Below are 17,293 nucleotides of genomic sequence, written 5' to 3' on the forward strand. Positions count from 1 at the left end.
AGGGTTGTTAAAACAAGCAGAGGTTTTAAACTTTAAAATCAGGAGTGTCAAGTCTTCCCAGGGTGTAGAGGACTTGCTATCATCAATATTAATTTTCTCCACCTTTTAAGCAGGACTAATCTTGCACAGGTTACCTTAATTCTGGTGTCTACTTTTGCAGTGCTTTCTACTGTAACCTTATTCCTTTAAGTCTTTTGTATGGAACTATTTAACCTAAACCAGCTCTTGTGAAAGTGTTTGCTTTCTGTGTTAGGCAAAAGGGATAGAGTTGTGGCTTGTGAATTTGAATGCTCTTATATTGGAGTGTTCCTTTGCACATTATAGTAGAGTACAAGTTTTCATTGAACCATTTCTAGCCCTGCTTGGTGTGAAGATAATCTTGGAACCAACTGATGCTCATCTTCCTGAACTAGGGCATGATTTTTCACACGTATTGTATATCCACAGCTCTAATAGACTACAGCTGGAACAGTGCTGAGCACTTCTGAAAACACTCCCTTATGAGTATCAAGTGGACAACTAGACAAACATGAACATGCATTTAGTGGCCACCTCCCACAATCTTTTAGTCTACTTTCACTACAGACCTAACTTCTGCAGCAAATGAAGCAGGGGTCCAATAATCAACAGCTTCATTCACTTAATGAGGTCAGGGGCCTGGTGGGGAAGGAGGAAGCATGATTAGGTAATTAAGTTTACCTGTGCATCTTTAATTCAAGCATTTCCTATTTGAGTGCCTCACTTTGCAACATGAATGGTCTTTGAACACAGGTTTTTTTTATTTTTCAACTAGAATTTAAAAAGCAACAACCCTTTGTGCCACTATTTTTAGAGAGCAGTAGAGTACTGGATATATGGCTTCTGGGCTTGGAGTGTGAACTGATAGAGCAGGGGACAGAGATGGGACTCTTGCATGCTACTTTTTTATTTTTAAACAGTGCTTTATAGTATTTGTCAATGCACTTTGTACATATGGTTATGGAGGAATAGTCCCAATTCACAAATAGCCTAGCGAAGCACAGATTTTATATATTTTGCTGACAGACAAGCATGGATAGAACTCATCTGCCATATTAGACAGCTAGGTTCTATTCCCAGCTTTGACAAAAGTGACTTTATACTACACCTCTGGCCTTCAGTCACTGTCTATAAAATGGGACACTGATAAGTTGTTCAATAAAAAAGGGTTCAAAGGATAAAGAATTGACATTAATCCATGGAAGAAATGGGACTAGAATTCATCTTCTGGCTCCTAATGCAAAGCTCCTTCCCCTCAAGCCAAAGGACAGCTTGATGCATTAAGAGGAGCTCCATTATGTCTCTGTGAATTTGTGGACTTGTGTGCAGTTGACAGGATACGAGCTTTGAGGGGGAAAATTTTTTTTAAAGAAATAATTAACTATACAAACTACTAGGCATGCGCAAGTGGCCATTTTCTAAGATTTATAACTCAGCAAAGTATGACATGAGAACTATTTTCCCCCACTGCAAATTTGCAAACCCACTACTGTCACCAAGTTAGAGCTATTTTTAAAAAGAGAGAAAAACAGACTGCCTATTTTCCCCACCTACTTTCATCATCAAAAACTGCCAAAACTTTGAATCAAACTTAACAAAACCCTCATCCTGTGATGAGTACAAGCACAGAAAACATGAGGCCAAAAATTAGCTTGGTAACTTTATAAACAACTGAAAACATTCCACTATTGCTGCCCCCCCGATACATACTCTCTAAATTACTGCTTTGGCACAGATCTTAATTACTGTTTACTGACCAATGATTAAGATTATGAACTTGTGCGGCTTTATTGACTGAGCTGGGTACAACAACTGAAGCATCATTTCCCCCCCCCCATCCAGTTGTAGATTTGTTATAGTTTAAAATTCACATTAACCACAAATTCATACAATCAACATCAGGCAGTGTGTTAATTTGAGATTGGAATAGACAATTTCATATCTCCTTACCAGAACATGCAGGGGAGAGACGCTTTTACACTGCAATTCTCATCAATTTCATCGCTGGACTTTCTTCCCTCCATTTAAGCGAGGTCATTTGCCTATTCTTTTTAGTTTTAAAAAGTAAGCAATATGGCCAGTTGCAGTACACCATTGACTTAAACCCCAAACAATACAGAAGTGGTAATGTTAGCATTGTACAACAGTGCCACAATTTACCTACCTCCTTGGAGGGGGTAACATTACTGGCCCAGTATCTGTCCAGCAGTACATACCAGCCTTATTCTAGACTATGATAAGCCGTGCAGCCTTGTACTGGCTATAGGCAAAAGTACTACAACAGTAGCTTTACCAAGACCAGGGAAAACTGCATTATAGTACAAAAGAGTATGAAAGTGTTAACATTCCATATTGAAGAGAAATTGCATGAGTTTTAAAACAAGGGTTTAGATTACTGATGCCCTCCAGAGTCTGCCTGTTGAATTTAGTCATTTAAGAAATAATTACATCACTAATGTAAACAATATAAACATACCAAAAACTAAGTATGATTTAAATACATTTTTGATGGTACAAAAGAAAATCCTGAAGGTGTCTGTACAGTTTTTACAATGTGGGAATCACCAATGTATTTACAACATGAAACGGAGAAATACCTTTCTTGTGCAGAATAAAATTATCTGAAATAATGTCAATATAAAAAACAATATCTAGCGGTGTGAGGCACTCCTGAAGATGGTGGCATTGGGCATGCTCTCCTTTGGTACAAGTCCCATCGCTTGGAGAGCCGCAGTTGCTGCTGTGGCTTTAGCATGCTTCTTATTAAGGCTGGGAAAGCTAGGCCTGTATTCATGCCCATTGACCATCACCTGTTTAAGAGAAAAAAATGTACAATACGACAAGAGATTTAACCAGCTGTTTAACAAACAGTACTGGAAAAGTTTGTTTACAAGAGCCAGAAAGTGATATGCAAACTTTCTATTAAAGGTAGGCAAAATCTACCTGCAACATGTATGCATATCCTCACTCAAGTCCCTATTATATTTATGAACTCCTCCATTGGATTTAAATGCTGACAGACAAGCAAGCACAAACTATGGGGCTGCACTGAGGCTGAGGAAATTAATATTCCTCAAAAACATCAATTTGTGACCTCTTCGCTATTATTCAAAGTACAAAAACTCTCATTAAGTTTCCCTGTCTCATTTTAGATATGGGTATAATTCAGATGTAGTAAATTATTCATATTTATTGTCTAGTAACACCAAAGCCGCACTCAGGATCAGAGCCTCACTGCAAACACAAAATAAGAGTTCCTGCCCAAAAGAGCTTATCATCTAAATATACAAGACATTGACAGACAACATATTAGAAAAATGTCAAAGGGCCAACTAATACCTTTCATTAGACCGACTTCTGTTGCTGAGAGCTCTTCAGGTCTAAAAAAAAAAATATGACCTCACCTACCTTCTCTCTCTAATATCCTGGGACTGACATGGCAACAACTACATCGCATGCAAAGATCCAAGTATTTTAAAAAACCCTGCCCCACCTAACTCTCCCCCCCCCCCCACCCTCTGTGCAGAGCATGTTATACCAGGTACACTGTGGCTGCATCTCCAACAGCAAATGGGATTCTACATAGCAAACTTCTGTTGTAATTTAGCACTATTACAGCTCCACCAGTGAAAGCTGTTGCACTCACAGGGCTCTGGTGTTTTTACCATCGTATCAGCCAACGCTACTCGAGCCTACCTTTGAAAAGGACTCAGAAACTCCCTCACAATACAGAAAGGAACCGCTTTTGCCTCAAAGGGGATGAGTATTTGATGTCTATTATTAATCGTGTTTATTACAGTAGTACCTGAGGAACAACTAAGAATGGGGTGCAAATGTACTAGGCACTGTACAACCAGTCCCTGCTCCAAAGCAAGTCAGGCTGCTAGTTAATGTATTTAATAAAGATCTATTAAATAAGACTAAGGTGGGAACCTAATAGTAGCCGAGCGACTGTCTTTCTCCCTTCAGCCCCTCCAGGCAGTTGTGGGCTGCTGGTTTGCTTTTGCGTCTTGTGACTGAACCCTGGGATTAACAGCAATGCATGCTCAGTGGTGGGCCCACTGTTCTGGAATCTGCTCCTTGGGGACAACAACAGACTCAGTGTTTAGCAAACTTCATGGAGCAGCGCGAGAACTCTTGTTTTGTTAAAACTACTAATTTATTCCAAGACCATTTTAGGAGCCAGATAGGCAGTATTTTAAACCTACATTTCTGAACCTAATACTTTATAGAGTCCAGGTTTAGCTTGATAAATTAAAATAATTGGTAAGAAACTACCATTAAGGTAGAAAAAGTGTATGCCTGAATGTATTCTTTCTATATGCAAACCTTTGAAAGCAAGTATAGGACAAGATGTTATGGCCTGGACTCCTGTAAAACAGCAGTGATCTTTTCCAGAACATTTGAGAATTTTTCTCCCAGCGAGGGGGAGAAGTCACTAATATGTTTTTGTGATCTATTTCTCTCTGTCAGTTCTTTAGCAGAAGAGCAGTCATTTTCAGTGGCAAACATTAATGCAAGATTCGTGTGGAAAGAGAGTAAGCTGGACTAAACTGACTAAAGAATAAAAAAAGGGTTAAATCCTGCTCAATTTATTCACAAGGGCCGTTCCACTAAAGCTTATTCATGGGACTATGGCAGGTAGGATTTGACCCCAAATTGGTTTAACTCATTTAAATAAGTAGTGGGAAGAATGGCTTCTGGCCTCTTCATAGTTACAAACGTGCATAAATGTTTGCAAGTTCTGGGGTTACATTGTAAGCTCTTTAGAATAAGGACTTTGTATTCCTGGGTGTTTGGACCGTGCCCAGCACATTGGGGGCACTACTAGAATACAAAAAAATGAAATAATACTAGATTTATCATTTCTAACCGAGTACTAGACATGTCAGAAAAGGGAATTCAAGCTTACCTTGAAGATAAAATGTTTGCGATGATCAGGCCCACTATCATCCACCAATACGAATACAGGTGGTGACCATCTTCTTTTATTACATATCTCCATCAATGCAGAAACTGGATGTTTACCTTAAATATATCAACATATTTTATTTCTATATTAATTCCACTGTCACTCCTAAACAAGTTACCTTAAATTAGATATTTTAAAGGAGTTTAAAAAAGGCCTTACCTGAAAGATCCTTCATTACACTAAAATGTCCCGATCTCTTTTGTGTCTTTTCTCCCACCGCAACAAGGCCTAAACAAAATATGGACCATGTTTATATCTTGTATTACTTTCTACTGCTATAAACATGATTTTTGCGTTGAGCCCATGACCTGTGACTTTTATTAAAAATAAAAATGACAAAATCTTAGCCTTAAGCATTGTCTGTGGCTGTGTCTACATTATAGAGACTATGCTGGTATAGGCCCCAGTGCAGATGCAGTTTACACTGCAGAAGGAGTTTTTCTGTCAGTGCAGGAACACCACTTCCCTGAATGACATTAGCTACCTTAACAGAAGCACTCATCTGTTGATAAAGCTGCATCTACAATGGGGTTTTGTCAGTGTAGCTTTGTCAATCAGAAGTGTGATTTTTTTCCAAACCCCTAACTGACAGAGCAAAGCTGATATAACTTTTCAGTATAGACCAAACCTATAGCAGAAATACAGGGTGGGATTATCAAAATTGCTTAAGTGATGTAGAAGCACAAGTCCCACCCATTGAAAGTCATGGAAAACCTAACCTGCTGCAATTTTCTGTTCTCAGGAGGAAGGAAAAAATAAGTAGGTGATTAAAAAAAACATTCTGTATAGTTCTGAGGCAGTAGCTCTCAAACTTTCATTCTGTTAATTACTTTGTACAAGACATCCTCTCATGAGCCATGTCTTCCACTCCAACCTTCCAATCCCAAGATTTTAAAAGGGTAAAATAAAACAATCTGCCTATAGCATAAGGAAATGTGTGTGGTGACCCACTATTTTCCTTTAATAAAACATTTTACCCTCATTATTTTCAAAAAGGCCTTTACTCCCTCTTGAGTGACACTTTTAAATACATGTAAATATAAAACATTTGAACGACAATGGCTCTGAACTCCTTTTCCTTCAATCCTCTCTTTTTATTTTTCTTGTTTCTTACCTTCACTTGATTCCTCTCCTGGCTTTGGGGAATGAAGGGAGTAAAGGGGACATTTTTTTTTTTAATTAAACTAACCTCCTCATTACCACCACGCCTTCACCCTCAGAACTTCAAACAGTTTATTTTAAGGGATTATGGCCCTAAAGTTACCTCCAAATTCAAACTCTGATGTTTCTTCCTTTTTCCTGTCAAAAATTATTTACATCAGAAATAATTACAAAACTGAGGTTACAGTGAAGGGAGGGATCCTATATAGCACATTATGTTTCACATCTGGCAGCTTGAGAGGTACCAACTAATGGGAAGATGTTCTGCTTTCCACTGTTAACTGAAGCAATGTGTTTTTACACCTTTCAGCTGCCGAGAAGGGAGCTCTCACAGCTTAATGGCAGCCAGCAGAGCAAAAGAGTAGCTTAGTGGCTGTAGGCCTGGAAGTTGTTCAGGCCATGCCTGAGAGTAGCTGGGTCTGGTGCAGAGCCAAGGGAAAGGCTGGCAAGCTCTGGATTCACACTTTGCTGCTGTTTCCCAAAATAGCTTTTACTGAACAAAGTTAATTGACTGTCCCTGGATGTATGTTCCCAGAAGTCAAAACACTCACTATTTTCGAATAACTTTAAACAAGATTTCAAAAATTGTTTTCTTTTATAAGAAGGGAAGAAAATTACTTTGTCCATTTAAATTTTCTAGCCAGAACACTAACCCCTTCTAGATAAAGTTCCAGTCTGGCTTTCAGCAGTACACACGCATTGGTCAAGGCTGTCCTCAACCCTTCCCTTCCATCTTCTTCATATTGGTTTGCACAGCACTTGGCATAGATTTGGCATTTTATAAACAACAGCATCAGTACATTCCAATGCACTTTATTGCCCTCTCCATGTACAAGAATCACTTCAGCTACCTATTTTTAACAACCCAAGTTGCCTCTTTATAGTGTACATGATCTTAACATTAGGCACACATCTTGGTTTGGCAAAACTTTAGCGCTTCTCCCTATCAATCTGGGTTTGATTTTTTTAGGGAGCCTGTTGGAAAGGATCGTCTATCTGCTATAACTCAAAACAGGAAAAAATGGATTACATTAAAACAACTCAGGGATTACTGCAAGGATATCAATATTTGTCGGTGAACCTATACCAAGAAAGGGAAGATGCATGGTCAGAGCTCTCCTCACTAAGATGGATGCCAGCAGTCTTACTAATAACTTTGCTTGTATGCTGTACTCTTCTTCTCCACCTCTCTGGCCATCTTACTAAACAGTGCGCTCTTTGGGGCAGTGAACATATCTGCCTATTTGTCTGTACAGCGCTTAGCACAACAAGGCACTGGTCCTGGTTCAGGTCTTCAGGATTATATAAATAATCATTGGGATTGAATGTCAAACTCTACAGATGTAAGAAATGTTATCAGATACCACACAGAGATCCCCAGACACTCAATAAGGTTAGTACTCCCAATCATGGTTGTGAGCCTATCAGATAACCCCTTTCTGCAGGCTGCTCAGAAAAAGAGAAATGACCTTGAAGGAATTTTAGTTTAGTTTATAGATCTATATAGTTCTTCCCCGCTGCCTGTGACATTACCCACATAAAACTTAAGCAACTGTTATCAGCAATGAGAGCTTTACAGGACAGAGCTGCTGAAAAGGCTGTGCTGCAGCTCAACAAGGAAGTTTTCTTCCTGGAACATCTGTCAACTAATTCTTCTCCAAACTCTCTCTCTCTAGCTTCAATCTGGCAAGATGTCTGACATAAATGAATAGTTGTAAAAAGCAGGTTAAGCCACTTTGTATGTAAAACTCATATTTGTTTTCATGGCTTCCTTTTCTATATTTTTGGACGGTTTCATCACTCAGTTATAAAGCCATTGTGTAGACTGCTAAAGGAGCTATAAACTTTAGACAGGATCTCATTCTTATACTTGTAAAACAGAAGAGTGAGACTCCTCAGAGTCTCCATTTCCTGACTCCACACAGACAATTTTTACAATCTTGACTATAACACCTTATTTTCAGTGTGTGATTGGTACTTGGAGAGCATTCCACTACTGGGAAATCTCTATGTGGACAGTCAGGGTCTGGTTTTTAGCATCTGCAGTTTTCACTGACTTAACAGCACCTATGAAAATCAGGCCTACAGAGTTTAAGTTTATGTCCTTTGTTTCTTTTCTGACTGAAACTACGATTGAATGAACTCTGCTTTAAATGTCTGTAAGCTTAAATGTGATCTGTGTAATGTATTACAAGCTCAAAAAGGTTAAGGAACAACTGGTAAATATTTGGTTTTCTACTTAAACTACAAGCCAATGTTAATCTGGTTTACCAGTGCACATTATGAAACAATACAGGTGAAATCCAGGCTCTATTGAAGTCAATTGGAATTTTGCAGCACATTTAAACATTTTAACTTTAAGTGCTTAAAAACTTCCTTTCTGAATCACTGCATACCTCAGCATGCATTGTAAAATAAAAATGCTGTTGAGTTTGCATATATATGCAAAATACCCAATTGTGTAATCTGGGCAGCTCATTTAAGCCACAATAGGGTCCTGATCCTGCAGACATGCTTATGCACGTGTCTAAGGGTACGTCTTCACTACCCGCCGGATCCGCGGGTAGCAATCGATTTCTCGGAGTTCGATATATCGTGTATGAGATGCGATATATCGAACCCCGAACGCGCTCCCGTCGACTCCAGAACTCCACCGGAGCGAGTGACAGTATCGGAGTCGATGGGGGAGCCGCGGACGTCGATCCCGCGCTGTGAGGACCGGTAAGTAATTCGAGCTAAGGTACTTCAACTTCAGCTACGCTATTCACGTAGCTGAAGTTGCGTACCTTATATCGCCCCCCCCCCCCCCTCCAGACCAGGCCTAACTTTAAATGGAAGAGGAGCCCCATAGACTTATGTAAGAGTATTGATGGCTTTAAAGTTAAGCTCATGCCTAAATGCATGTAGACTAGGGCGTAAGGGGCCAGTATCAATACGACTATTTTTATTGTAATATTTTTATAGTAATATACGTATTACAGTGAAAATAATTTCCACATACTAAGATTGTTCTATTCTTTGCTATAATAGAAAGAAAACCATTATCAGTTTTATAACGTTTTAAAAGGTTCAAAGAAAGAGTTTACCTTTTCGATCTGTCTTAAAATCCACTAGGATAGGCTCCACAGTTCCTTCTCTGTTTTTTCCTAGTCCCTCTCCTTCTCTCCAGCCCATTTTTCTCATCAGTTGGGCTCCCATTCCTCCAGTTACAGGGGCTGCTCTTAAGAACTGATCCTATCCAAAGAAAGAAAAGTAAAACAAGTCCTAAAGTTAGCACTTGATTTAAAAAAAATAACTGGGAGCTTCCAAAAATGTTCCTAACAACCTTTCATTGATCAATTCAAGTGAATACACCTTAGCTTTACATATATTTACATGGCTTGTATAATCCAGAGTTCACAACATACAAGTTAGACACATAATTTGTTCAAAATATCAAACTAGAAACAGCTTAAGAAAATTTTAAATGAGATCCTTTAAGTCAAAAATGGCAATTTTGAACATTGACCTGTTTCAAACATGTGTACGTAATAAAATGATAACCAACGTTTATTTTTAAACACATTACTTTGGTTCCAATGCATCTCTTCTTATCTTGTGAAAGGAGGCAGTGTTAATTGTTTAACTAGCAACATTTGTGCCAAGTGTACCTAGTTATTGAACAAAATACAAGCAAATATAGTAATGACATTCAAATACTGTTTAGGCATATTTTAAATATGAATAATGCTTCCCCATTTTATTACGCAGCAGTTGCAGACACACATTTTACTCTGAAAATCCACATAGAACAGATACAGGCGTTTCTTTAAAAACAAATGAACAAAAATAAGGTACTTAGCCACACAGTTCAGCAGCAGTAATTGTAATATCATCATCTCAAATCATCATTACATAATAGTTGTTAAGTGTTGTAAGCTTATCAAATAGAACTTTTAAAAATCTGTTTTCTTGTAAAGAACTTTAAAAACTCCTTAAATGTTTACGTACCTAGGCCTCGATGGCCGCAGTGTTGTGAATAGTAGGGCTGGCATTGACCGTGGCAAGAAGGCAGCTACAAGGATTTGACCCTGAAACAAGTTTCCATATAGAGGGGTGAAAGTTCACAGGTTATTCTGTGAACTATCATCTCTCTTCTGCCCCACCCGCTGACCCAAGTAAGTCAGTCATTTCCATCACAGCAGCAAATTGCTTGACTTAATATACAAGTTTACACATTGGTATTGATAACGCACTTATTCTCACACAGTAGGTAATAGATACAACGCCTAGTATTTTTGTAGCAACTTTACCTATGTTTCAAAACAGTGGTAAGTTCACGGAACACTTTTTTCTTTATTTTTTTTTTTTCTGTGTTTGACGTACTAAATATTTCCCAGATTTGAAGAGACGAAGACAGATATTTCCTTGGTTTCAAATATAAGCAGAATTAGAAGTTTTCCTTTTCCAGGAGACTTAGAATATATATATTCTTAATAAAAACTATTAGCCTCTCAACACAGGCAATTATGGCACATACCAAGGACATATGCATCATAACCCCCCACATTTCCTGTTGTTAAGAAGTTAAATCATAAAAATTCCTGAACATGTATAATAGGAATAGTTTTCCAAATATTTACCTATATAAAGCAACAAAACCAATCCCTCAAAACCATGCAACTGAATGTTGAGTTTAACAACAAGGTGCTCTGATGGAAGGAAGGGTAGACAGAGGCTAAGTTTACCTCTCCAGTCAACTTTTGATCGGTGCAGGCCATGCAGTTTACGTGTACGCAGAGACAAGTTAGCTGATGTTCGATACCAACTGCCTCATTCTATACACCTAGAATGGCTTTTACTTACTTCCGGTTTCATCCTCCCCTGTCTTTTCCAGGAACCTCTCATAAGAAAAGGTCAACCATGCAGAGTATGATACAAACCCCAGTCAATGTCACCCAGGGTTCCGATTCCTCTTTTGTACCTGCTTTGCAATGATAGAATTTTCAACATCAACATCTGTTTCATTATCACCAACGTGTATTCAGTTCACAAACCAGAGTAGGAGCAAGTTCTTGATGAGGTCACTTTCATGTTATAGGAGCTTTCCCATTACATTTTCAAATTAATTTTGGAAAAAAAGACTCAAAATATACCCATTTTGTGGCTTAAAATGAAGGCATTAACTTTAGACAGAAAATATCAAAGCCTAAACAAATCCTAAACCTAGAAAAAAAATCTAACTTTCTCTAAACTTTTAAAGTGCAATTGTACTTCAAAATTACTGTAAACATGGCATTATCTTACTCAGATCTGCTTCTTGTGCATTCATATCTTGCATTGCTATCTGCTGATTTTAGTGGCAGACCATGGTTTTACTGCTTTTCACTCTTGTTAGCACAACAGAGCCAACACAATTAAGAATGAAAGCTGGATTCTATACCTTCTTGTGCTTCATTTACTACACTGCAAACAGTTACACCTGCACAACCCCTTTGCAGGCTGTAGAAAGTTTGTTTCTCACACATCACTACCAGAAATAAAGAGCTCAGCTTGTCTCACATTCCAGTTAAAGAGAACAAGTATTGCAGGTCAGAGGAAAAACAAAACAAAACTTTTTACTTATAAATGGAGGCTAATTGAAATAGAAATCATGAAAGAAAAACAAGAAGCCATACAATGCCATTTATACAGTTACATTCAGAGTGAAACTGCACTTTAAAGCAAATGTGAAAAAGGACATTTATAAAATGTTAATTTTTTTAATTAGATAATTAATGGAACTAAGAGGAAACAGCATGGTCTAGAAAACTGAACAAAGTACTTGAAATGACTAAGTTCCAAGTCCACTCTGCCACCGATTTGCAGTGTGATGTTGGAAAAGACACTTCAGCTCTTTGTCTCAGTTTCCTTCCCTCCAGACAGAGATAACACTAACTCTGTTTGTAAGAGCTCCATATTTGTAATGAACTTTGAAAGTGTTTTAAAAAAAAAATAAAAAAAAATCAAGTGATGCAGGACATGTGAAAGATTCAAATTCCTTTTTATTTTAAAATTAGGCAGGCAGAATACCAGACTAGACCGTCCAATAGGATCATCAGGTACAGTAAATCCTATGTTCCTAATTCTTTTCATTATCATTGTCAAATGAGTTTCATAACAGATTAAAAAATATTTCCCATTTACCCAATCTCTATTCACAAATTGTATTACAAGAGAAATTGCTCATCAAGATGACAGTTTAATGGCAACTTCTCACCTGTTAATCTCCAAGCCCTCCTATGCCAGACCAGATAAGTGGGTACATCTCCTCCTACCAGCAGATGGGGACGAACAAAGAGCAGTGCTCTTGTGACACCACTTCTCCTATAAAGGAGGCTGGCTGGCAGATCCTGCTCAAATAATTTAGAATGCTTAATGATTAAAACTACAATAGGAAAATAACTTCAGAACAGTTTCAACTCCAACAACAAAATAAGAACAAGCGTGGGATACCTGGGCTGGCACAGGAGGACTTAAAAACCACACTAACAGGTAAAAAATTACAGCTTTATGGTATGCCAACAAAGCCCAGATAAGTGGGAACGTCAATAACAAGAAAAAAGGTGAGTACCTTACAAAAAAATAGAGTAAGGGACTACAGTGAGCAGGACCTGGCTACCAAAAATGGCAGCAGCAAAGCCTAAAACATCAAGTCCACAATGATTTGAGATGGCATATAAATATGCTTAACCGGCTGCTTTCTACACAGTTCTGGAGGGGAAGAATCCCATCCTCTCCTGTCAGTGAGGTAGACATGATGTTGAAGGAATAGGTCTTCACAGAAAACAAAGCTGCTTTATCCTGGTCAATGGTTCCTCTCACACAAGACGCTGAAGCTTGCAGATTGCTATGCCTTTTATGGCTGGGACTCTCCAAACCACCACCACCGCCACCACAACTGATCTGACTTTCTAACCACTAGATATCTAAGATACACAAAGCCCTCTTCACAGTGAGTGTTTCACGGGGCCAGTCAGAATAAGGAGAAGGAACAGCCTTGTGGATGGAAAAAACCAACTTGGAAGGAAATTGAGAGCAAGCTTAATTATCACCTTGTCCTGATGAAAAATTAATCCAGGGAATACTGCCAGAAGGACTTACAGCACTCGTTCTCTCCTAACAAAAAAGCAAACTGAAAAGAAATGTTCACCCCTCTTTAACGGTGCATGTGAGAGGGCGTTTGGCACTAAATACAGATATTATGGGGACAGAGAAAAAAATAAATCTCAATTTTAGCTTGTCAGCTGTCCTAAAAAGCATTACCTTCAACACTGCATCATAGAAGAATGCTCTAACTTTGCCTCTTAGTATTACAGTGGCATGGACCCCGAAAGCCAATATTCCAGGCCTTTCAAAAACAGAAAGAAATGTCACTAGTAACTGGACTTAAATCTTCTGGCCTTGCATCAAGCATGAAATATGCCCTAATCTGTTTCTGAACACTTATCAAGCGGTTCAGATAAATCCCTCTTCATGCAGGTCCAACTCAAGAACAAGAGATTCTCCATGCTGAACTGTACCCACAGTGAGACATAATGGGTGATCACAGAAGAGATCCAGCCAGCTACGGTGCTACCACCTCCTGAGCCAGTCCAGAAATACCAGGATGTTCTTCTGAAGGACTGACTATGGTGAGACATATAGGGTAGATATACAGCAGGTCAAACTCCTACAAGCGAGAGTTAACACCCGCTCACAGGGCCAATGAATCCTGGACTCTGGAGCAAAAGGCCTCTATGTTCACATTCATCCAAAGAGGTACCAACAAAATTCTGAAAAGCACCTTTGAGTCTGAAAGACTATTCGCCACCCCTGTTTGTACGATGCTATTATTGAGTGCTTAGTTTTGTTGGTGGGCTTTTTGGTTTGATTTTAGATTGTACAGAATATAAAGCTTTAGAATATTTTTGATTGTGTATCTTCGGGAAGTGATGCTGTATCATCCCTTAGAACTGTTATCCTGGGAAGACTTCTGCAAAGATACGAGTTTTCCAATCCACCAGGAAGGTACTGATTACAGTGATTTATGTTGAAAGAAAACTCCATTGTAAAGAGCCCACCACAAAGGAAACCTTATCCCCTTCCTCCTAAAAACTCTGAGCACTGTCTCCTCCAGGATTTCTGCAGATCATAGCTGTTGTGGTGGGCCAAAGAGAAAGGAAGTCTCTGAAGCCTCAGAGCCAGTCCATTCGGAGACCTTTGAAAATTAAATCCAGGGACTTGAAATGGATTCAGTACTGGACAGGGAGCCCACGGAGCATAAGCCACATCAGAGCAGCCTTTACTTTCATCCCCAAGCATAGCACACTGTAGCAGACAAGCCTGAAGGTGATGAGCACGTGATAACTTGAAAGGCCTCCACTTCTTGTAAGATCAGCGACGGCCAGACAACTCTCCATTCAAGAGGAAGTGATATCACAAGAGTTTTGTTTTTTCTTGACTCCATCTACTGGCGGAGGGAGTTATACTCACTTGTGGTGAGCACAAGGGAATGTGGAAGACAGGATTTTACCTCTTCAAAATGTCTAGCCCTAAATATAGCTTTATAACAGCCCTGAAAATGCCTTGTTTTACCCTGATAGCACAAATCAACAAAAAAGCCATTACACTGTGCAATGTGTTATAAAAAAAGAACCCAGTTAACAAAACACAAACCAAAAAACCACCTAGTTTTAGGGAAAAAAATTATTTGTTGTATAATAAACGTGGTAGAGTTTATTGGTCTAGAAGCAACTGGTGGCTTTGGGAAAGTCTAAACAAGAGTAAGCCTCAAAAGAACTTGCTTGACCAAAATATTTTACCTACTTCCCCTCAAATGATATTTTGTACAGCAACATTCTGCTTTGTTTTGTTTTCTTTTGTTTCAAGTCGTCAGCCTCCAGAGAGAATTTATCCTATACATACTATATGTAATAGGTTAATAATTTCCACATTTGTGAACTGATTACATCATTGATGATAAACAGAAAACCACTTTTCAGAAAAAATATTTGTCACAATTGTATCAATGGGATAAAATGAAACCTACAGAATGTTGTTCTTTTGAGAATATTGTTCAACAACCCAATGTCCAAACATGATGAATCAGTCACATTGCTAAAACTAAAGAAAATAAAAACACTGCTAGTTGAAATGCCACAGTTATTCGATCTGCCATATTAACCGTTTTAAGTAAATGAACTTACATGCCACACAAAATTTTATTAAGGTGAAGTTAAGGTTGCAGGTACATAGCAGTTTCACTACATATTACCTTCCAAAAATACTAATTAAATTTTTGGAAGCCCAAATCTTAGAAACCCAGGATATGCAGCGTTAAGGTTGCATTTCTCAAACAAGCAACCCCAACTAACTTAGCTTGCCTCATAGATATGCCTATCATCATCTTTGCATTTAGAGGATCAAAAATGTACACCACACATTGGTTTTATAATCTGTTTCATACATACCTGTCATATTAAGTGTGATGTCTGCATATGGAGACACTCTAACTCTGTCTCTACTGACACTTTTGATTCTGCAAAGTGCTGCATGCCTCCAGCTCCTTACCGGGCAGGGCCCTTAGTAAAGGCAGGCATGATTGCTTTCAATATGCTATTTGTAACAGAAATTTCTAACACTTCTTTGTGCCTGCTGTGTATGACTGTAAGGACAGCCATAAAGCAGCAGTACCATTACACAGCTATGAATAAGACACTCCACTTTTTGTGGTTACTAACTGAAATTTAACATTTTGGTATGATGGATAACGGAGCATGAGTTTAATTTCTCAGGGCATCACTACAAGAGCAGAGTTAAGGTAGTTCAGGCGCATTGCCTGAGAAATGCAACCTGAACTCTGCATTTACTAGTTTGTTCATTTTTTTAAAACTACCGTTCCTGAAAGATAATATGCACTCGAAACACTGTGTGCCTGCTTTGCCTTTTGTGTGAAATTTTCCCATCTCATCCACAGAGCTGAGGTTCACCTTGTAAAGTTAATCAACCCTCTAAGTAAGCTTTGTGAGACTCGTCAATAGTCCCACAATTCCTGCAAGCTTTAAGAGACTTGTGTGGGCCCCCAAAGCCCTTTAGATTGGGTTTGTGATTGTGGTCACCTGTTAACGCCAGAATTTTGGTGGCCGTACATGGGGAATGGGGAAGCTGAAAGGAGCAAAGAGGTCAAGCTGAGGAACAGTTCAACTATGCAGGAGAAAGTGTGGGGGAAGCAAAAGTACTTCCCTGACTTCTCCACCCAATGGATTCTCCTGGTCTGCCAGAGAAGAGTTCTGCTGCTGCAAACCACAGGATGTCTATTGGTCAGAGAAAGGATAGAAGTGCTAGTGCTTCTCCCTGCCTACTCCTCCTACATTCGCTGCTGAACACCACATCCCCATCTGGAGCTTTCTGTTTCTGGTAATACCCGCGTTCTCAAGCCAGAGGTCAGTTCTCTACATGTTTCTCCCCACATAGACATGAATATTTTTTGAGAGGGATGACATGCTCAGAAGCAGCTCAGGAGTGCAGGAGAAAAAGGCAGAGGGAAAACACACCTGCCTTCTCCACTCCATGTATTTTGTTAAAGGACAGTCCTGCAACTGCAAGCCACAGAAGACCATCAAAGAATGTCAAAGAAGGAGAGATGGATGAAAACAGAGGGGCCTGGGAAAGAGGAGATCAAAGGGGCATTCTCCTGCCTTGTCTTGGGAATCTCCTGAGGGTTTGCAGGAAGAGAGAACCCCAGAGTGCCTTAGGAAGGCTTACTGGCCTCTTTCACAAGCCTTTTAGTGGAAAAGTTCTCCTTTTCTCCTCACTGATAAGCCTCTCTGCTGAGTGGTTTTCATTTTGAAGTCTCTCTCTGCCAGGAAAAAGGTAAAGACTCTATTTTTAACCACTGGAGCTGATACTCTGAAGCAACGTTACAAATTCAAAATAACTTTTTAAATTAAGACTTTCACAAAGTAATCGTTGGTCCTCAGCCCTAGATCTCATCAAGATCCCAGAAAATTTTCCATCTAACAAGTATATCTTTCCTGTCTATTGTCTTAAATCAAAGCATGTTGGGGGAGGAGGGGGGGGAGAGAGAGAGGAGGTTAGAGTTTTGAACTTTAGTGAACACTTTCTATTTTTAGAGTGTCATGA

At 39.0% G+C, this 17,293-nt stretch overlaps 1 protein-coding gene across 1 annotated transcript in view; it reads right to left on the bottom strand.

Annotated features, from left to right (window-relative positions):
- Nucleotides 1-904: 904 nt before the first annotated feature.
- The window catches only part of SON (SON DNA and RNA binding protein), a 60,687-nt gene continuing 44,298 nt past the window's right edge, over nucleotides 905-17,293 (bottom strand). The window contains exons 10-13 of the mRNA XM_039488250.1: nucleotides 9,238-9,385; nucleotides 5,150-5,218; nucleotides 4,931-5,046; nucleotides 905-2,828 (exon numbers count right to left, since the gene is read on the bottom strand). Of these exons, the coding sequence (XP_039344184.1) occupies nucleotides 2,670-2,828; nucleotides 4,931-5,046; nucleotides 5,150-5,218; nucleotides 9,238-9,385 (492 nt within the window). The 3' untranslated portion in view covers nucleotides 905-2,669. The remainder of the gene's footprint in view (nucleotides 2,829-4,930; nucleotides 5,047-5,149; nucleotides 5,219-9,237; nucleotides 9,386-17,293) is intronic.

Source organism: Mauremys reevesii, linkage group 1 (assembly GCF_016161935.1).
Source record: "Mauremys reevesii isolate NIE-2019 linkage group 1, ASM1616193v1, whole genome shotgun sequence".
Classification (NCBI taxonomy): Eukaryota; Metazoa; Chordata; order Testudines; family Geoemydidae; genus Mauremys; species Mauremys reevesii.